Source organism: Hyperoodon ampullatus, assembly GCF_949752795.1.
Source record: "Hyperoodon ampullatus genome assembly, chromosome: 3".
NCBI classification, from domain to species: Eukaryota; Metazoa; Chordata; class Mammalia; order Artiodactyla; family Ziphiidae; genus Hyperoodon; species Hyperoodon ampullatus.
Genome location: NC_136916.1, coordinates 139174263 through 139196985, shown reverse-complemented (window position 1 = coordinate 139196985; position 22723 = coordinate 139174263). Strand labels below are relative to the sequence as shown.

Sequence of the window (22723 nt, the reverse complement as noted above, 5' to 3'; positions counted from 1 at the left end):
TGTCCCCTGCATCGGCAGGCGGACTCTCAACCACTGCGCCACCAGGGAAGCCCTATTTATTGCCCTTTTAAACCTTGTTTTCCAGTTCATTTTGCACATCTTTGTTCCTTTCTCCCCTTTTTGTTTTTCCGTTTGTGGTTTGTATTATGCTTGAGTTCCTTTCTTTTTCGTTCTGTGAATCTATTTTATGTTTTTGATTCGTGATTACCCTGGTTTTCAAGTATGTTATCTCATAACTGTATCTACTTCCTTTAGATTCATAGTCATATAAGCTCAAACACATTCTAAAAGATCTGCATTTTCTTACTCCCCTCCCCCACATTTTGTGATTTTGATGTCCTGTTTTACATCTTCATGTTTATCTTTTTGCTGTTCATTGTATTTATAATAGCTTTCACAGAATTTTTTTGATTGTTTTTTAATCCATGTACTGGCTTATTTAAGTGATATTCAATCCTTTTATTTATTTGCCTTTCCTGTTGTGAGTTTACCTTTTTTATTGAATCCTGCTTCTTTTCTATTTAGAGACGATCTCTCAATATTTCTTTTAGGATAGATTTAGTATTGCTGTCTTCTTTTAGTTTTTGCTTGTCTGAGAAATTGTTTATCTCTCCTTCTATTCTAAATGACAGTCTGGCCAGGTAGAGTATCCTAGGTTGCAAGTTGTTGTTTTTCAGGACTTTGGATATATCTTGCCCCTCCTTTATGGCCTACAAAGTTTCTTTAGAGAAATTAGCTGGTAGCCTTATGGGGGTTCCCTTGTAACTTGACTCTTCGTTTTTTCTCTTGCTGCCTTTAGAATCCTCTCTTTATCTTTCACTTTTGCCATTTTAATTATGATATGTCTTGGATTTGGACTATTTGGGTTCATCTTGTTTGGGAACCTCTGTGCTTCCTGTACCTGGATTGCTGTTTCCTTCTTTAGGTTTGGGAAGTTTTCAGCCATAATTTCTTTGAAAGCATTTTTGATCCCCCTTTCTCTTCTTTTTTTCCTGGGATTCCTATTATGCATAGATTGCTTGCTTTTATTATTCCATAGATCTCGTATGTTGCTTTCTTTCTTTTTTTCATTTGTCTTTCTGTCTGCTGTTCTGCTTGGGTGATTTCAGTTATTCTGTCTTCCAGATCACTTCTTATTCTGCATTATTTAGTTTACTATTTATGCCTTTTGCTCAGTTTTCATTTTGGCAATTGAGTTGTCTAATTTCAATTGGCTTCTTTTTATAGTTTCTAATTCCTTGTTACAGTGATCTGCATTTCTATTGATAGTCTTTCTTAGTTCCTTCAGCATTTTTATTACCTCCGTTTTGAACTCAGGGTCTGGTAGATTGGAGAGGTCTCTTTCATTGTTCTTTCAGGGAATTTCTCTGATTCTTTTAATTCAGAGTAGTTCCTCTGCTTTTTTCATTTTACTTATATTTCTCCAACTCTATGAATTTTGGAGAAACAGTTGTCTACTGTGGTCTTGAAGGTCTGTTTTTATGTGGGAGTGACCCTTGTGTAGACTGTGTGAGTGCAGTATTTTCGATGTGAGGGCTGTTTGTGGTATGGATGCTTGCCAAGACTTTCCTCAGGTTGTGCTGGCCCTTGTCCCCTTGATAAGGGATGTGTTTGGTGTTGTGGTGACCAGAGCCTGCACTGGATGTTGGGTGGGGCCTCCTCTTTGCTCTGGTGGTTGTCACAGCCCTGTCGGGGTCAGGGTCTGCTCCCCAGTTGTTGGAGTAGAAGCCCCCAGATCCAGTTCTAAGCTGTGATGTGAGGTAGGTGGGACTGGGAGCACTCCCTCTGAGAAAGGAGCCACTGCATGTTCTTTCCCAGGAGCTGTCCACTGGGACATACAACTCTGTGATGCTGCCTGCCACTTGGGGTGCACACCCACAAAGAAATCTGTTGTTGGCGCTGCCCTCGAGGGGCCACATCCACTGCAGAAGTGCTCATAATGAGCTCAGAGGTCCTTTAGGCATGCATGTGTGCTCGCAAATCTGCCTGCACAAGAACCTGCTCAAGCCTCACCCCCATGCCAAAGGGGAAGTGCAGGTAATTGGCTCAGATTTCAGCCCTTCTGCAGGAGCAGTGGTTACATGGGAATTTTTCTTGTAGCTTTGGTTGTATGAGATCTTCTGCAAGCTTTCAGTAGGTATTCTGTGAGAATTGTTCCACTTGTAGATGTAGTTGTGATGTGTTTGTGGAGGAGGTGAGCTCCACGTCCCTCTACTCTGCCATCTTTTTCTCCTCCCAAGAATATGTTTTTTGCAATGAACCTGGATTGAACATGTTCAGTGTTGTAGATGAGGACTGACAAACTTTTTTTTGTAAAGGGCCATATAGTAAATGTTCCAGGCTTTGTGGGAGTATACAGTCTTTGTCACAGCTACTCAAGTCTGTTACTGTGGTACAAGAGTAACTTTAGGCAGTACGTAAGTGATTGACTGTGTTCTAATAAAATTTTATTTATGGACATTACAGTTTGATTTTCATATAATTTTAATATGCCATGAAACATTATTATTCTTTTGATTTTTTTAATCATTTAAAAATGTAAAAATTGTTCTTAGCTCATAGGCTGTACAAAAACGGTGGCAGATTAGATTTGGCCCATAGATCATAGTAACTGACCCCTATTATAGATCAAGCAAAGTTCAAATGAGAAGGAAGAGTTAATATCCTTTTGCAAGAATTGACCATCTCATTCAAGACTGGTTCCGAAATATATGACCATGCACCTCTACCTTAGTTGTACTTGAAGGAGTTCCTCCAAACAGTGCTGAAATTTTCTTATAAAATAGTTCTGGAGTATACAAGAATGATTGTGAACCCAGAGTTCTATCACCTAGAACATGATAACTTTAGCTTAGAAAACTGAAGGAGATTTAATAGCATAGTTATAGAGGTAGCTAAACTGGGAAGAATAGAGATTCAGAACTCAGGGAGGATAGAGATTCAAGAAGTCATCAAAAGAACCAGGTTCTACAGTGTCATTTAGGATGAAAAGTGAAAAGAGATCACTAAGGTGGACAAATTAGATCATTGATAACCTTGGCAAGGGTAGTTTCATTAAACTGGTGGAAGTGGAAGTTTAATTGAAGATGATTAAGGAGTGAGTAACTCAGGTAGTGAAGAAAAAGAGTAGGGAATTGAAAAGTGTAATAGAGTTAAGAAAAGTTTGAAGGACAGACAGTATTGAGGGAAGCAGAATAAGTAGATTTTTAACTTGTCTGTTATGCTTAATTTAGTAGACTTTAACAAGTGATTTTAGATATACTTTTGTTGTATTGACATCATTTCTTTTAATTTTAACAGAAAAATGTACCACGGTTATATATGTCAGTATAAAGATGTTTTAAAGCAATACCAACAAAAATACTCAGAAACACCTCTTTCACATGAATATTATGAGAAGAAAAGAGAACATGAAGAAATTCAAAACAGAGTGTTGGCATGTACTGAACAACTAAAAATGAATGAAACTATTTTTATGGAATTTTTAGGTATTAATGGTTTTGTTACATACTGTTTTAATAACATTATCTTTGTAATAAAAAAATATAGTAAATTAGTCTAAAATATGACTTTGTTTTTCAGTGCCTGCTCCCTTTCCATCACTTACCAGTTGGACATTACATATGTATCCACAGTAGTATTTCTACTTAGAATTTTTATTGGATAAGTATTATTTCTGTATTTTGATTGTTATTGCATTTCCCTGTGAGAATCACATTGATTTGATATTTTGTTTAATTAAAAAATGTAGAGATTACTTTAAAGATCATCTGGGATTAGTTTTCATACATGTGCATGTCATCAGAAGCAAGAAATTTTAATGCCAATAAGTGGTATATGTATCTATCTTTAAGTGGCATATCTTATCAACCAAACCAATGAAAAAGTCATCTTGCTCTGTCTTACCAAAGAGTTCGAATTAAATCAATTGATTATTACTTGTTAAGATGGAAGATGGTAAGGAGGTGAGTCACAATTCATTGGGTACCTACTTTGTGCCAGGCAATACTCAAGAAGATACAGAACTTTCTTATAAGGAGCTCACAGTTTAGTAGAGGAAACAGACATGTAAACAAGTAATACAGTGGCATTGTATTAGGTGCTTAAGTAATTCTTAATTAGTCTAAGTCTCATCTGTTTGTCAAGGAGACCTTCCCTGATGATGAACTTGGAACTTTAATCCTCTTCCAACCTCCACAATCCTTCATATGCTTTCCTATCAGATTATAACTCCACTGTTTGTACTAAGTCTTCTTTATCCCTGCAGTCTACCTTGCTTCATTCTACTTCATCCCAAATCATCCTTTTAACTCCTTTGCTGCTTGCTCTCTCCATGTTTGGGTTTTAGCTTATTCTATACTTAGTTGTTCATTTGCTGCCCATCTGTGTTTAGGAAGAGGCAGAGGTTGGTAGATGCATAAGGCACAGCAGGGGTTTAGGGAGTTGGATGTAGAAACGGATGAGACATAAGATTACCTGACAAACATGAAGAGGTGATGGAGGTAGGGAGAATTGAAGATTAGGATTTAAATGTCTATATCTAAAATTTTAAATTGATACTTTTGATAACAGCATAGCATTATAAATAATGTTCATCTGAAATTTCATGTGCTAGCATATAAATCATAAGTTTTGGCGAAATAGAAAAGGTCTGATAAAGATTTTCTCTGGAATTCTTGTTCATTAACGCTGTTTTATTCATTTTTAAATTCTCCTAAATGGAGTGTAGAGTAACTTAGGAAATGGTAGTAGCTAATAACCATTCAGGGTGTCTGTTAACAGCTGAGAAATTCTCTACTTGAAATTGGGTATAAATCCAGTTCAAGCAGAAAGTTCAGATAGAAGATGCAGCTCTCTTCTGAGTTCTGCAGGGTGCACTGATGGACCTTAAAGAGCAAGAAAAGGAAAATTGAGTGGATTTTTAATGTTGACTTTGGAACAAATAAATTATAGAAACACAAGACGTTAAGTTTGGACCTGAATTGATTATGTTCATCATGCCAAATGACATGATAAAGTTGGGTAAAAAGCAAAAGTGAAAAACCACCCTGTGAAAATATTTAACTGAAAGAAAAAATCCTGACACATATTTTTGAAGAAATGTTATTTTTAAGCTAAATATATAACATAGACGAACAATAAATTGTCTTTTCAGTTTGCCAAATGTTTGTACTAGTCTTACAGCTATTTTCAGGTATTGTTATTAATATTGCTTATATGGTACATATACAAATAATGTTACATAATACTAATTATTTTTTATATAGTGCATGTAAGTGTGAAAGTTACTTGTATAACATAGTTCCTTAACATAAAAGGGCTAATTTGAGATGTAAAACACAAGATACTCTTAAACATGCCAACAAATTTTCCAAAAGGTCGTATGAATTGAAGAAAGAAGTAGATGATGTGGAAATAGAAATTAATTATTTAAACCAGGTATTAATTTTGTTATATGTTTCTAATATATGTGTTAATGTATAAGTGTAATGGTGTGTTAGATGAACGTCTAAGAAGAGCTGTTTCTAAAGATCCTCGATATGGAGAAAAGCTTATAATAATTTATTAGCCTCAGATTACCATTGAATCAAAAATGTGTTTTAGGTATTGAATGTATTCAGCTCTGAGTTTTGGGGAATAGTTTAACTTTCTTTGGGTGCTAAGGAAAGAAGATAGGAAGGAACAAGATGGAGCTTAATAATAGGTATTTAAAGGCATTAGCAGAGCTTACAACAGTGTTGTCAAAAAGAACAAGGCAGTAAATAATTTAAAAGACTTAATCTAGAAAATTTATGACTATAATCTTTATAAAGCTAGTTTAGCCTTTAATACTGATGGTGCATGATATCTTCATGAATACATTTTTAGTATTGTATTGAAATGTGGCTTTCATTGATGGGTATGAGAACCCATCAAAGTCACTTTAAATTTTGAAAAAAAGTTGAATAGCTGATTTTCTAAATTTTCTAAAAACTGGGGCTTCCCTGGTGGCACAGTGGTTGGGAATCCGCCTGCCGATGCAGGGGACGCGGGTTCATGCCCCGGTCTGGGAAGATCCCACATGCCGCGGAGCAGCTGGGCCCGTGAGCCATGGCTGCTGAGCCTGTGCGTCCGGAGCCTGTGCTCCGCAACGGGAGAGGCCACAGCAGTGAGAGGCCTGCGTACCGAAAAAAAAAAAAAAAAAAAAACTATGTAAAGATGGTGTATTCATCATTCATAGGCATGAGGTTCCAAGTAGTATTAATATCATTTTAGTAATGAGAAGAAAGTGGATGCCACTTTCTTTAAAATATATGGTAACTACATCTCTATGTAGGGAATCAATGTCTACTTTGCTTCTGACTGTCCTTTTTAAAAAAGAAGATGAAAGTTCATTGAAATCTAATAGGTTTGCTAATGGAGTTGTAAGAAAAAATAAAAGGAGTATGATTTATTGTTAATTTTGACTCTTTTCACTAAAAGATTGCTAATACTACCAAAAATATGTCTTGTGATTATGTAGAAAAAATCATATTCATTAGTTAGGATAAACCATATGTTTATCCTTAATGCTTTGCAGGTAATTGTTTTGCTTTATCATTTTTCCTTTTAGCAGATTGCAAGACTTTATGAGATGAAGAATCTTTCAGAAACTCTGGAAGAAAAAAATAAAAATATAGAAAAGAGAAAGGAATCGAAAGAAAGGTATAAGTAAACTTTAAAATGGGATTTTATGTGAACAGATATTCTGCATTTAAAATTTGATTACATATTCTAGCCCAAGCCACTAATATTTACATAGTATCTATAAATATTTATTGTGCAGGCTGTTTTCTATTCATTTCTTATGAAAAATATTAATTTATACATTTAAACATTGTGGACTAATATTCAAATTTGCTTATTATTTAGTAAGGTAAAGGATAATGTGTAGAGAGAAATAGGGTAGCAGCAGCCCATTTGCTGTTCTGTAACCTGTCAGTTGTACATTTCATCCAGTTTTCCATTATGGGTCACCAAAAGGAGTAAAACAAGAGGAAAAATGATGGGAACAGCAATGTATTTGCCTTTTTATCATCCTGTCACCAGCTTGACCAGTTCTCCTTTGCCACAGAGAGTGAAGATGAATCAAAATGTTGCTGAATCTGTGGCATCATATGTTTCCTTTTCTTTCATCCTAATGGTGATAAAATAGATATCAGTGGTGGAGGCACTTAAAAAGAAGAGATTGATTTTGTCTGTTATTGTGTGACAGGAAAATAGATGTATTACTGTTGCTGTTTTTGATAAACTTTCTACTTTTTCTCTTTCTGCCTATACCCTTTTAAAATCTTAAATTCCTCTTCTCAGGCTATGTTGCTCTTAATCTGATTTTTCAACACACTCTTCTCCCAAGTTAACTTCCCTTATCCTATTTCCTTGGATCTGTTATTTTTATTGATTTCCCCACTCCCACGTCTCACATCCATGGTAATGTGTCTTTAATTTTATAATGAAATTGATTAGAAAAATACATAAATGTACAGAATTTCACTTTATTGATAACTTTTTAATATAAAAATTCTCTGTTGAGAGAAACATATAACTATTTAGTTATTTTTACTTATATTTTGATAGTTATTATCAAATAATACCAGTATTTAAACTATTATTTAACTATCAATAATATAAATTATTTCTCTAATTTAGGAAAAATTCAATGAAATTATTCTTCCAGTAAAATACTTAAGAGATCCATTAATGATTGTAATATTGCTTTAATGATGTCTGTGTTCATGCTAGTTGAATTTTTTCTGAATAAATCTTTTTAAAGTTTGAAGTAGTACTTCAAAATCTAAAGCATGCTATTTGCAAATACAGTTTTGGTTTAAAATGTTTTTCACAGGTTTAGAAAGTCTTTTAAAATGATTATGTTTTAAAAATGAGGGTGTGGTACATTGAGAAGAGCACTGGACTTAATCAGGAAAAGTGTATTTTAGTTGTGACACTAGTAGGTAATTTAATAATATTGGGCAGATTTGTTAAATTCTCTGGAACTTCTTTTCATTATCTTCAAAGTGAGGAGTTTTAACTATATAATATCTAAATATCTCTTCTAGCTTTAAAATATGTTAATTTTTTACTTAGCTAATATTTATAATTCACTCTTTAGAATTTTTGAAAAAGATGAACAGCATGTACTTATGTTGAATAAAACCCCTCAAAACAGTCAATTATTTCTTCCATATGAATCTCAGAAATTAGTCAAACCAATAAAGATGCATCCTTCAGAACCAAGAGTTAAAGGTACAGTATCCGTTTATTATTCAAAAACTTAGTTTTCTTTGAAAACACATAAAGGAAGAAATAGAAAGGAGCAGCTTTAGTTATCATTTGGTGTAAGCAAGAGCAAACAATACTGGAGACCTATAGACTCAGTAAAGTGCCACTTTGATTTTTTCTGAGAGCAAACAAGATGTGCCTTCTATACATAACATTTTTCTCTTTGAGAAAGAAATCACTCATACAATATTTTTTTAAAAAGTGTTTCAGCCTGGTTTCCAGCTGTCAGGGGAGGATGAATAATTATATATTTTTCATTTGAGAGGTTGTATTATCAGTATGTATGGTTAAAGTGGGTGGCAGACTTGTGATAATGATATTTATGACTTAGTCACTGAGATATTTGAATGTTTCATTCAATGGATAGATTAACTACATTGTATTAGGTTAACTGCATTGGCTGTTTTAGTCCCCCAATCATTAATATCACCACTCTTTGTTCTTTGGTTCCCCATTATAAAGATGTAGTCCCATTATAAAGATGTAGTTTTGTCAGCTGTTTTTTTTAATTTAATTTAATTTATTTATTTTTGTCAGCTGTTTTTCATTTTACATTCATGGTTATTGTAATAGCTACTGTATATTGAGGAATTAAGAATATATAGTGATTCATAATTATTTTAATTTAAATTAAATATTAATGTAACTTGATTTTTTAAAACTACAAGGTTAGGTTAAATATTGGGCATGCTATTTGATTCTATTTCTGGAATTGATTTGAAGTAGTACCATTTAATAACCTAGATAAAAAAGAAGAAAGTTCTGTGAAGCAGTCAAAACTTGCCAATATTGACTTCAGACGAAAAGAAAGTGATACTCAGGTAGGTATTTCTTTTTTAATAGTGCAAATTAAGTGCTTGCATTAAATGAGATAGTGAATGTATTGCATTTAGGACGTGTGTGTGTGTGTGTGTGTGTGTGTGTGTGTGTGTGTTTTATAAATATATTAAAGCAGCCATTAGTACAATCTCAGGATCTAAAAGACTTAAAAGAGTTTCAATATGGCAGCCTGAGCATATACTGTAGCCTTCTCCCTTACTTCTAAAAATAAAAGATATTTGAAAATACCAATCTCTGTACCCAGTAGACCAAAAATGGTAAGACATTCTAAAGGAATTGTATTGAAGAGGGAAACTGTGGCACCATCTCCACAATGTCATCATTTCTCAAGCTCCATTGGTGTTTTCTTTCCCTGCTATCCTTAATGCTAAGCTTTCACCTCAGGTTATTTCATGGTCAGAAGCTAACCATTACAACTTGCCATCATATCTTCCTTCTAGGCAGGAAAGAAGAAGGGGAGAAAGGCTAGTTGAGTCAGCCTCATTTTAGGGATCTTTTATGAAAGCTCCTTAAACAATTTATGTTAATGTTTCATTGGCCAGAACTTTGTAAAATGGCTACCTCTATCTGCAGAAAGGTTGAGAAATATGGTGGGCTTTTTTGTTTGTTTGCTTTTTAAATCACAACACAAAGGAAATGTAGATTTTGGATAGGATAGAAAACTGGCAGTTTCTGTCATAAGAACAAATCAAATAGATGAAAAATAAGTAAGGATGTAGAGGATCTGAGTAGCACAATTAGCAAACTTTATACCCAACATACACAGAATTCAGTTAAATTTTGTTTGCAGTATTCACCAAAATTGACTATTTACTAGAACAAAAAGGATATCTCAACCAATTCTAAAAAGCTGCTATCTTCACTAACCACAGCATAAAAAAATACAAGTTAAACGAAAAGATAGCCCTCTCCTCAAAAAACTATTTGGCTGAGAAAAAAGAAATTCACATACTTTGAAATTACTTTTGGGTTATAGAAGAAATCAAAATAGAATTTAAAAACTATTTAAAAGAATACTATAAACCCAAACCTGTGAAATGTAGCCAAATTGGTCCTCAGAGAGACATTTATATTTGAAAACAAACATACTAGAAAATTAGAAGGATTAAAATTAGCTGAACTTTAAGTATGAAAAGTTGCACTCAAAGTATGAAAAGCTTAACTCAAAATACAGAAATAAAATAATAAATGCAAAGAAAGTAGAAATTAATGAAATTTAAAAGTTGGGTTAATTAATATAGCCAAAAGCTAATAAGTTTCAGCAAGTGTAGAGAAAAAAGAGAATACCCTCCCAACAAAAGAAAAGAATAAAAGGGGGGGAAAGTGCATATCTCTACACTTATATAAGACATCTTTTCTAAGTCCTAAAAGGATACTATAAAACTATATACCCATAAATTTGAAAATTTAGGTAAGATGGACAGTTTTTTAGCACAATATAAATTGCTAAATAGACTGAAAAAGAAAAACATGAATAGATCAATAACCTAGAAGAAACTGATGTAAGTGAAACTGAAATGTATATAAATACCTATTTCCCTCTTTTCTCCCTTATTTCCCTCCCTTTTCCCTCCACCACACATGCCCTTCAGAACACGCCAGACTCAATTTTTCAGGTGAATTCTACCAAACCGTTAAGGATTAGATCAGAGTTTCTCAATAGTGGCACTGTTGACATTTTGGGTCTGATAATTCTTTGTTGTGGGGTCATCTTGTGACCCGTTAGAGTCCAATAGCACCTCATCCCCAAATTATGACAATCAAAAATATCTCCAGACATTGTCAAATGTCTCCTAAGAGGCAAAATTGCCACCAGTTGAGAACCATTGGATTAAATAATCTTTTTATACAAACAATTCCAGAGTATAAAAAGAGTCGGAAACTATCCAACAAATTATAAATGAACAATCCATTAGATAGCAAGGACAAGGATAGTGTAAGAAAAGAAAAATTATGGTACGTAAGTCTCAAGAATGAACATAGATGTAAAAATCCTAAATAAGTTACTAGCAAACCAAATTTTGCAATGTAACATTGAAAGAGTAATATATTATGACTAGCCTTGGTTTTCCCAAAGAATACAATGATTGTTTACCATTAAGAAAAATCTAACAATATGATTTCCTACGTTAATAGATTAATAAATAATTTTAAATAAAAATTTTTAAAAGAATGTTAGGGAGACTCTTACTACCAGATATTAAAATGTTTATTTTTTATTTTTTAATTAATTTATTTTTTAAATAAATTATTTTATTTCATTTATTTTTGGCTGCGTTGGGTCTTCGTTGCTGCATGCAGGCTTTCTCTAGTTGTGGCGAGCAGGGGCTACTCTTCGTTGTGGTGCACAAGCTTCTCGTTGCAGTGGCTTCTCTTGTTGTGGAGCACGGGCTCTAGGCACGTGGGCTTCAGTAGTTGTGGCACGTGGGCTCAGTAGTTGTGGCTCGCGGGCTCTAGAGCGCAGGCTCAGTAGTTGTGGCACATGGGCTTAGTTGCTCCGCGGCATGTGGGATCTTTCCGGGCCAGGGCTTGAACCCGTGTCCCCTGCATTGGCAGGCAGATTCTTAACCACTGCGCGGCCAGAGAAGTCCTAAAATGTTTATTTTTAAACTTTTGTTACTGAGATATAATTCACATATAAAATTGATTGTTTTAAAGTGTACAATTCAGTGGTTTTTCATATGTTCACAAGATAGTGTAACCATCATCACTGTCTAATTTCAGAACATTTTCATCATCCCCAAACATTTTTAAACATTATCAAAATGAAGTTATTATAACAGTGTGGTACAATAAAAGACAAATTGATCAATGGAGTATATCAAAATAAAAAAGCTTTTGTATGGTGAAAGACACTAACAGAGTTAAAAGAGTGACAGAATTGTCACTTAGGGGATTGGTGTCTGTAATGTATAATATACAAAGAAATACATAATAATTCTTAAAAATTTATTTAAAAAACTATAAAAATGGTCAAAAGATAAGTCAGCTTACATAAAAGGAAAGACTAAGTAAGGGTCACTAAACATAACAAGATGCCTGACCTCAGGAGAACAGGGAAATGCAAATTAAACCAATGAGATACCTGGTTTCACCTGTCAGATTTGTAGACATTAAAACATTTGATAATGTCTAGTGAAGTCAACACCAGTGGGAGTATAATTTGGGACAACTGCTTTAGAGGACTAGTTCACAGTACTCATTAAAAATAAAAACGCACAACATACTCAGCAATTTCACTTCTTGGCACCTACTCTAAACAATTACTTGAAATACTTGTACAAATACTTGTACCAGGAGGAATATATAAACATGTATATTGTTTAAAACATACATCAAGGGCTTCCCTGGTGGTGCAGTGGTTGAGAGTCCGCCTGCCGATGCAGGGGACACGGGTTCGTGCCCCGGTCCGGGAAGATCCCACATGTCACGGAGTGTCTGGACCCGTGAGCCATGGCCGCTGAGCCTGCGCGTCCGGAGCCTGTGCTCCGCAATGGGAGAGGCCACAACAGTGAGGCCCACGTACCGCAAAAAAAAAAAAAAAACATCAAAACTGTAACAACACTTGTTCTTTAAGGGCCAAGTGTTCTTTGAGGGACAAGGTCTTTTTCTTATGATCTAAAGGCACATAAGATGACAGAATTAAGACCAGTGGCTGTTATAACAAATATAAATGGATAAACTTTCCTATTAAAGGTATTTTAATTTCAGGTCAAATAAGAAAAATCAGTGACTCTTCAAAATGAGTGACTCAGGGAGAATGAAAGACTTGAAACAGACAATACAAACATTAGTAAAGTAGCAATTTAAATATTAGTATTAGTGCTTTGTGACCACCTAGAGGGGTGGGATAGGGAGGGTGGGAGGGAGGGAGACGCAAGAGGGAAGAGATATGGGAACATATATATATGTATAACTGATTCGCTTTGCTATAAAGCAGAAACGAACACACCATTGTAAAGCAATAATACTCCAATAAAGATATTAAAATAAATAAATAAATATTAGTATTAAAATTTAATTAAAGTTAAAAATGAAATATTAGCTTTGTCATACATATCATACATATTTAAAAAAGAAAGTTTCAGGCTTTAATCTTTTAACCTACTGTTTTCCTTTCCTATAGTCAATTTGTGAGATTATAGGGGATGGAGAGACACAGACATCAGGTTATTAGTTGAGAAAATGGTAAGATTCACGTGATTAATCATGAATAAGGAAGAAAAATTTTAAAGTTTACCTTAAATGAAGAAATGCTATCAGGCATAGTTATTATACTTGTCAAAAACACCAAATTCCTTGAGAGTTAAACCTTTTTTATTTCCCAGTGTTTGACTTAATGTTTTGTATGTAGTTGTTTCATTTAATTTAATGTTTTGTTTGTAGTTGATGTTGATAACAGCAGTGAGGATGAGGAAGGTGACAGTGTTCTTGGAGAGCCCTGAGTATCCATGGCAAGCAAAACATTTTATTGTTTTGTGTAGTCAATTCTAATGCTTAATTTCTTTTGTTCAGGTATTGAATGACTCTGCTGTGAATAACCATTCAAAGTGTTCACATGTTACGGCTTTTAAAAGTTCACAAAATTTTATGCAGTTCAGGTAACCTTTAAAAATAAGAAAATGCTTTAATTTCTGAAATAATTTATCAGCTCAGTAAATAATGTAAAAATTTTGTTTATTGTATTTTAGATTGTTAACTCCACAGAAACAATCAAATTGCAATCAGTGGTTGGAAAAGGGAGATACAGGTATTTGCTGTTTATATTTTTCCTAAGAAATGTGAGTAACAAGTTATATCAGGTTTTTATACTAGTCAAATAAATTATTTGCATTGGTTGCATCTCTGGTTAACTGACCATGCATGCCTGGTTTTTAAATGCATTTTTCTTAAATATAAAACAAATACATTTTATTGTAGAAAATTTGGAAAATGGAGAAAAATATAAAAGAAACAAAAATACGACCACCCAGATATAACTGACACTACATAATGCTGTTGTATATTCTTATATTTTTTCTATGCATATCTGTGTTTTGTTCTTTTAGTTTATTCCTCCAAATTTGAAGCATACTATGTATATTATTTTGTATCCTTTTCTTTCCACTTGATGTACTGTTGAGGATATTTTTCCATGCCATTAAATAGATTTTATTTGTGATGACTTATAATAGGTCTTTGCATCGGTATGCTGTAATTTATTTAGCCATTCTCTCACAGTGAATATTTTGTTATTTCCAGGTTTTTTGCTGTTATAAATAACGCTACTATATTCTTTTATATAAATATTTTATTATCTTGGATTATTTTCTTTGAATAAAATCATAGGTCACAGAATATATACGTATGAGTTTATTATCCTAGAATCAACTAGCTATTGGAACTTTGATGCACCCTTAAGAGACAGAGACTCATTCTCTGTCTATGTATATATGTGTATGTATATGTATACATGTATGTATATGTATATATAAAATATATAATATATCATAGAGACACATAGATATATATGTGTATATATATATATATATTTGGTAGCCCAATAACGAATAGTAATTATTCCATTCATTAGGCTATATAAAAGTCTTTACCTCTTCTTGTCTATAGCATGTGGATTACTGACTTATTTTGAAATTAAAAAAATGGCTCATTCTGGCAGTGTAAAATTCTGCAAATATATGCACATTCAGAATGGTCATATAATATACTATGAGTCTATTCCTCTCACTCTCAATATAGGATTCAACCAAGACAATATGCTTATTTAATGCAGATGGATATTCTTCCTGCTTTCTTCTGGAAAAAAGAATTATATCTTATCTGCCCAGGTGATATATTTCACCTGTTTATAATCCTCTATATATGCTAAGCTGACAGAGTGTTAGACAAGGGAGGAACGGATAATCTCTAGGAACAATATACCCCCTAATACAGATATATGGGGAAATGCATGTATCTGTCATAGTCCTGGTTGCCGTTGAGCATGTATGGTGAGGCTTCACACCCAAGAAGGCATATAATTATCTTGGAAGAAGAAAAGACTCTCTTCAACAATCTCCAACCCTATCTTTTGAAGAAGTTAATATGTGGTGAAAATAGTAGTGTGACTGAACTCGAGACAAAACTATAAAGCATTCAGATGACCAAATAGGGAAACATTTATTCAAGATAGGAAAGAATTTCTTAAAAAAATTAAAAAGCCCAATCATAAAAGAAAAATTGATAAATTTGGCTATATTAAACTTAAGAATTTCTGTTCATCAAAAGACACTATGAAAAGAATGGGAGGCAAGAGAATATATTTCCAATACATAAAACTGTCAAAGGACTCGTTTCCAAAAATGTATAAAAAACTTCTACAAACCAAGAATAAAAATACGGACAACCCAATAAGAAATATGTGCAAAATAAATGAATAGGCACTTCAAATAGAGAAACTTTTGTGGCAGATAAACATATGAAAAGATGTTCAACAAATCAGGAAACTGAAAAATAAACCCACAATGAGATATTATACACCCATCAGATGAGCAAAATTCGGAAAGTCTGACAATACTAGATGTTGATGAGAATGTAGGACAGTTAGAACTCTCATAACTATTGGTAGGGACTGTCATTTATAAATGAAATATATTGTCATATAACTAAATTATAATTGGAACTAGTAATTTTGTCTGGTGAAATCGAATGATTTCCTAGGGTAGCTCAGGATGGCTAGCTGCCACAACAAAAATTGGTGAATAGTTTCAAAACTAAAGTTTGGAAAATAGGTTAACATCTGGTAAAATGAAAGAAACACTACCCTGTATTTTGTAATTCCACTCCTAGGTATATACCTAGAGAAATACAAGTACATATATACAAGTATATATGTAGAAGAATGTTAACAACATTGTTTGTAATAGCCTCAAAGCAGAAACACCCCAAATGTCCATTTGCAATAGAATGGATAGATATATTGTGTTGTGTTTGTACATTGGAATACTTTACATCCGTAAAAGGAAGCAAACTATGTCTATATGCAACAATACATATGAATCTCATAAGTGTATACTAAACAAAAAAAAGCATGACAAATGTATTATTATTTCATCATACAACATTTTAAAACAGGAGAAAAAAACTATATTGCTTAGGTGATAAAACTGTATAAAGCAAATCAGGGTATTGATTATTACAGAAGTCAGGATAGTGTTTACCAATGAGGAGGAAGATATGTGGAATATGAGGCCTTATGGAGAACTCATAATGTTCTATTTCTTTACCTAGGTGGTGGTTACATGGGGTGTTCTCTTTATAATTTTTTTTTTTAAATACATTTTTTTTTATTAGTTTCTGCTTTATAACAAAGTGAATCAGTCATACATATACATCTGTTCCCACATCCCCTCCCTCATGCATCTCCCTCCCTCCCACCCTCCCCATCCCACCCCTCCAGGCGGTCACAAAGCACCGAGCTGATCTCCCTGTGCTCTGCGGCTGCTTCCCACTATCTATCTACCTTACGTTTGGTAGTGTATATATGTCCATGCCTCTCTTTCCCTTTGTCACAGCTTACCCTTCCCCTTCCCCATATCCTCAAGTCCATTCTCAAGTAGGTCTGTGTCTTTATTCCCGTTTTACCCCTAGGTTCTTCATGACATTTTTTTTTTTTTAAATTCCATATATATGTGTTAGCATACGGTATTTGTCTTTCTCTTTCTGACTTACTTCACTCTGTATGACACTCTAGGTCTATCCACCTCATTACAAATAGCTCAGTTTCGTTTCTTTTTATGGCTGAGTAATATTCCATTGTATATATGTGCCACATCTTCTTTATCCATTCATCCGATGATGGACACTTAGGTTGTTTCCAGCTCCGGGCTATTGTGAATAGAGCTGCAATGAACATTTTGGTACATGTCTCTTTTTGAATTATGGTTTTCTCAGGGTATATGCCTAGTAGTGGGATTGCTGGGTCATATGGTAGTTCTATTTTTAGTTTTTTAAGGAACCTCCATACTGTTCTCCATAGTGGCTGTACCAATTCACATTCCCACCAGCAGTGCAAGAGTGTTCCCTTTTCTCCACACCCTCTTCAGCATTTATTGTTTCTAGATTTCTTGATGATGGCCATTCTGACTGGTGTGAGATGATATCTCATTGTAGTTTTGATTTGCATTTCTCTAATGATTAATGATGTTGAGCATTCTTTCATGTGTTTGTTGGCAGTCTGTATATCTTCTTTGGAGAAATGCCTATTTAAGTCTTCTGCCCATTTTTGGATTGGGTTGTTTGTTTTTTTGCTATTGAGCTGCATGAGCTGTTTATAAATTTTGGAGATTAATCCTTTGTCAGTTGCTTCATTTGCAAATATTTTCTCCCATTCTGAGGGTTGTCTTTTGGTCTTGTTTATGGTTTCCTTTGCTGTGCAAAAGCTTTGAAGTTTCATTAGGTCCCATTTGTTTATCTTTGTTTTTAGTTCCATTTCTCTAGGAGGTGGGTCCAAAAGGATCTTGCTGTGATTTATGTCATAGAGTGTTCTACCTATGTTTTCCTCTAAGAGTTTGATAGTTTCTGGCCTTACATTTAGGTCTTTAATCCATTTTGAGCTTATTTTTGTGTATGGTGTTAGGGAATGATCTAATCTCATACTTTTACATGTCCCTGTCCAGTTTTCCCAGCACCACTTATTGAAGAGGCTGTCCTTTCTCCACTGTACATTCCTGCCTCCTTTATCAAAGATAAGTTGGCCATATGTGCGTGGGTTTATCTCTGGGCTTTCTATCCTGATCCACTGATCTATCTTTCTGTTTTTATGCCAGTACCACACTGTCTTAATTACTGTAGCTTTGTAGTATAGTCTGAAGTCAGGCAGCCTGATTCCTCCAGCTCCGTTTTTCGTTCTCAAGATTGCTTTGGCTATTTGGGGTCTTTTGTTTTTCCAAACAAATTTTGAAATTTTTTGTTCTACTTCTGTGAAAAATGCCAGTGGTAGTTTGATAGGGATTGCATTGAATCTGTAGATTGCTTTGGGTAGTAGAGTCATTTTCACAATATTGATTCTTCCAATCCAGGAGCATGTTATATCTCTCCATCTATTTATATCATCTTTAATTTCTTTCATCAGTGTCTTATAATTTTCTGCATACAGGTCTTTTGTCTCCTTAGGTAGGTTTATTCCTAGATATTTTATTCTTTTTGTTGCAATGGTAAATGGGAGTGTTTTCTTGATTTCATTTTCAGATTTTTCATCATTAGTGTACAGAATGCCAGAGATTTCTGTGCATTAATTTTGTATCCTGCTACTTTACCAAATTCATTGATTAGCTCTAGTAGTTTTTCGGTAGCATCTTTAGGATTCTCTATGTATAGTATCATGTCATCTGCAAACAGTGACAGCTTTACTTCTTCTTTTCCAATTTGGATTCCTTTTATTTCCTTTTCTTCTCTGATTGCTGTGGCTAAAACTTCCAAAACTATGTTGAATAAGAGTGGTGAGAGTGGGCAGCCTTGTCTTGTTCCTGATCTTAGTGGAAATGGTTTCAGTTTTTCACCATTGAGGACAATGTTGGCTGTGGGTTTGTCATATATGGCCTTTATTATGTTGAGGAAAGTTCCCTCTATGCCTACTTTCTGCAGGGTTTTTATCATAAATGGGTGTTGAATTTTGTCGAAAGCTTTCTCTGCATCTATTGAGATGATCATATGGTTTTTCTCCTTCAACTTGTTAATATGGTGTATCACATTGATTGATTTGCATATATTGAAGAATCCTTGCATTCCTGGAATAAACCCCACTTGATCATGGTGTATGATCCTTTTAATGTGCTGTTGGATTCTGTTTGCTAGTATTTTGTTGAGGATTTTTGCATCTATGTTCATCAGTGATATTGGCCTGTAGTTTTCTTTCTTTGTGACATCCTTGCCTGGTTTTGGTATCAAGGTGATGGTGGCCTCGTAGAATGAGTTTGGGAGTGTTCCTTCCTCTGATATTGTTTGGAAGAGTTTGAGAAGGATGGGTGTTAGCTCTTCTCTAAATGTTTGATAGAATTCGCCTGTGAAGCCATCTGGTCCTGGGCTTTTGTTTGATGGAAGATTTTTAATCACAGTTTCAATTTCAGTGCTTGTGATTGGTCTATTCATATTTTCTATTTCTTCCTGAGTCAGTCTTGGTAGGTTGTGCATTTCTAAGAATTTGTCCATTTCTTCCAGGTTGTCCATTTTATTGGCATAGAGTTGCTTATAGTAATCTCTCATGATCTTTTGTATTTCTGCAGTGTCAGTTGTTACTTCTCCTTTTTCATTTCTAATTCTACTGATTTGAGTCTTCTCCCTTCTTTTCTTGATGAGTCTGGCTAATGGTTTGTCAATTTTGTTTATCTTCTCAAAGAACCAGCTTTTAGTTTGGTTGATCTTTGCTATCGTTTCCTTCATTTCTTTTTCATTTATTTCTGATCTGATCTTTATGATTTCTTTCCTTCTGCTAACTTTGGGGGTTTTTTGTTCTTCTTTCTCTAATTGCTTTAGGTGCAGGGTCAGGTTGTTTACTCGAAATGTTTCCTGTTTCTTAAGGTGGGATTGTATTGCTATAAACTTCCCCCTTAGAACTGCTTTTGCTGCGTCCCATAGGTTTTGGGTCGTCGTGTCTCCATTGTCATTTGTTTCTAAGTATTTCTTAATTTCCTCTTTGATTTCTTCAGTGATCACTTCATTATTGAGTAGTGTATTGTTTAGCCTCCATGTGTTTGTATTTTTTACAGCTCTTTTCCTGTAATTGATGTCTAGTCTCATAGCATTGTGGTCGGAAAAGATACTTGATACAATTTCAATTTTCTTAAATTTACCAAGGCTTGATTTGTGACCCAAGATATGATCTATCCTGGAGAATGTTCCATGAGCACTTGAGAAAAATGTGTATTCTGTTGTTTTTGGATGGAATGTCCTATAAATATCAATTAAGTCCATCTTGTTTAATGTATCATTTAAAGCTTGTGTTTCCTTATTTATTTTCATTTTGGATGATCTGTCCATTGGTGAAAGTGGGGTGTTAAAGTCCCCTACTATGATTGTGTTACTGTCGATTTCCCCTTTTATGGCTGTTAGTATTTGCCTTATGTATTGAGGTGCTCCTGTGTTGGGTGCATAAATATTTACAATTGTTATATCTTCTTCTTGGATCGATCCCTTTATCGTTATGTAGTGTCCTTCTTTGTCTCTTCTAATAGTCTTTATTTTAAAGTCTATTTTGTCTGATATAAGAATTGCTACTCCAGCTTTCTTTTGATTTCCATTTGCATGGAATATCTTTTTCCATCCCCTTACTTTCAATCTGTATGTGTCTCTAGGTCTGAAGTGGGTCTCTTGTAGACAGCATATATATGGGTCTTGTTTTTGTATCCATTCAGCCACTCTGTGTCTTTTGGTGGGAGCATTTAGTCCATTTACATTTAAGGTAATTATTGATATGTATGTTCCTATTCCCATCTCCTTAATGGCTTTGGGTTCGTTATTGTAGGTATAGTCCTTCTGTTGTGTTTCTTGCCTAGAGAAGTTCCTTTAGCATTTGTTGTAAAGCTGGTTTGGTGGTGCTGAACTCTCTCAGCTTTTGCTTGTCTGTAAAGGTTTTAATTTCTCCATCAAATCTGAATGAGATCCTTGCTGGGTAGAGTAATCTTGGTTGCAGGTTTCTCTCCTTCATCACTTTAATTATGTCCTGCCACTCCCTTCTGGCTTGTAGAGTTTCTGCTGAGAGATCAGCTGTTAACCTGATGGGGATTCCCTTGTGTGTTATTTGTTGTTTTTCCCTTGCTGCTTTTAATATGATTTCTTTGTGTTTAATTTTTGACAGTTTGATTAATATGTGTCTTGGCGTATTTCTTCTTGGATTTATTCTGTATGGGACTCTCTGTGCCTCCTGGACTTGATTAACTATTTCCTTTCCCATATTAGGGAAGTTTTCAACTATAATCTCTTCAAATATTTTCTCAGTCCCTTTCTTTTTCTCTTCTTCTTCTGGAACCCCTATAATTCGAATGTTGGTGCGTTTAATGTTGTCCCAGAGGTCTCTGAGACTGTCCTCTGTTCTTTTCATTCTTTTTTCTTTATTTTTCTCTGCATCAGTTATTTCCACTATTTTATCTTCCACCTCACTTATCCGTTCTTCTGCCTCAGTTATTCTGCTATTGATCCCATCTAGAGTATTTTTCATTTCATTTATTGTGTTTTTAATCGATGCTTGATTCATCTTTAGTTCTTCTAGGTCCTTGTTAACTGTTTCTTGCATATTGTCTATTCTATTTCCAAGATTTTGGATCTGGGAAATAGAATCTTGGATCAGCTTTACTATCATTATTCTGAATTCTTTTTCAGGTAGACTGCCTATTACCTCTTCATTTGTTAGGTCTGGTAGGTTTTTATCTTGCTCCTTCACCTGCTGTGTGTTTTTCTGCTTTCTCATTTTGCTTATGTTACTGTGTTTGGGGTCTCCTTTTTGCAGGCTGCAGATTCGTAGTTCCCGTTGTTTTTGGTGTCTGTCCCCCGTGGCTAAGGTTGTTTCAGTAGGTTGTGTAGGCTTCCTGGTGGGGGGGACTAATGCCTGTGTTCTGGTGGTTGAAGCTCGATCTTGTCTTTCTGGTGGACAGGTCCACGTCTGGTGGTGTGTTTTGGGGTGCCTGTGGCCTTATTATGTTTTTAGGTATCCTCTCTGCTAATGGGTGGGGTTGTGTTCCTGCCTTGCTATTTGCTTGGCATAGGGTGACCAGCACTGTAGCTTGCTGGTCGTTGACTGAAGCTGGGTGCTGGTGTTGAGATGGAGATCCCTGGGAGATTTTCGCTGCTTGATATTATGTGGAGCTGGGAGGTCTCTTGTGGACCCGTGTCCTGAAGTTGGCTCTCCCACTTCAGAGGCACAGCACTAACTCCTGGCTGCAGCACCAAGAGCCTTTCATCCACCCGGCTCAGAATAATAGTGAGAAAAAGTAGAAAGAAATAATTAGTAGAAGAAAGAAAGAGAGATTGAAAGAAAGGAAGAAGGGAAGTAAGGAAGGAAGGAAGGAAGAAAGAAAGAAAGGAGGGAGGGAGGAAGGATGGAAAGAAAGGAAAGAAAGGAGGGAGGGAGGGAGGAATGAAAGCAAAAGGAAGAGTGAATGGAAGAAGAGAGGGAGGGAGGAAGGAAAGAAAGAAAGAAAGAAAGACAGGAGGGAGGGAGGGAGGAAGGAAAGAAAAAGAAAGTGGAAAGAAGAAGGGTGGGAGGGAGGGAGGGATGGAGGAAAGAAAAAGAAAGAAGGAAAGGAGGAGCGGAGGGAGGGAGGGAGGAAGGGAAGGGAGGAAAAAAAGAAAGAGCAGGTAAAGTAAAATAGAATAAAGTATGAAATATAGTAGCGTTATTAAAATTAAAAAGTAATTATTGAAAAAAAACACGGACCGAAAGAACCCTGGGACATATGGTGGAAGCAAAGCTATACAGAGAGAATCTTACACAGAAGATTACACATACACATTCACAAAAAGAGAGCAGGGGGAAAAATCAAAAATCTTGCTCTCCAAGTCCACCTCCTCGATTTGGGATAATTCGTTGTAAAAAGAGGAAAAGGGCGAA

At 34.9% G+C, this 22723-nt stretch overlaps 1 protein-coding gene across 1 annotated transcript in view; it reads left to right on the top strand.

The window, feature by feature from the left end:
* The window catches only part of LOC307050797 (protein SIX6OS1), a gene marked incomplete at both ends in the record, with an annotated part of 59640 nt that overhangs the window by 19847 nt on the left and 17070 nt on the right, over nucleotides 1-22723 (top strand). The window contains 8 exons of the mRNA XM_079701054.1: nucleotides 3301-3488; nucleotides 3583-3625; nucleotides 5319-5439; nucleotides 6593-6684; nucleotides 8132-8265; nucleotides 9046-9122; nucleotides 13657-13742; nucleotides 13833-13891. Coding sequence (XP_079557180.1) covers nucleotides 3301-3488; nucleotides 3583-3625; nucleotides 5319-5439; nucleotides 6593-6684; nucleotides 8132-8265; nucleotides 9046-9122; nucleotides 13657-13742; nucleotides 13833-13891 — 800 coding nt within the window. The remainder of the gene's footprint in view (nucleotides 1-3300; nucleotides 3489-3582; nucleotides 3626-5318; nucleotides 5440-6592; nucleotides 6685-8131; nucleotides 8266-9045; nucleotides 9123-13656; nucleotides 13743-13832; nucleotides 13892-22723) is intronic.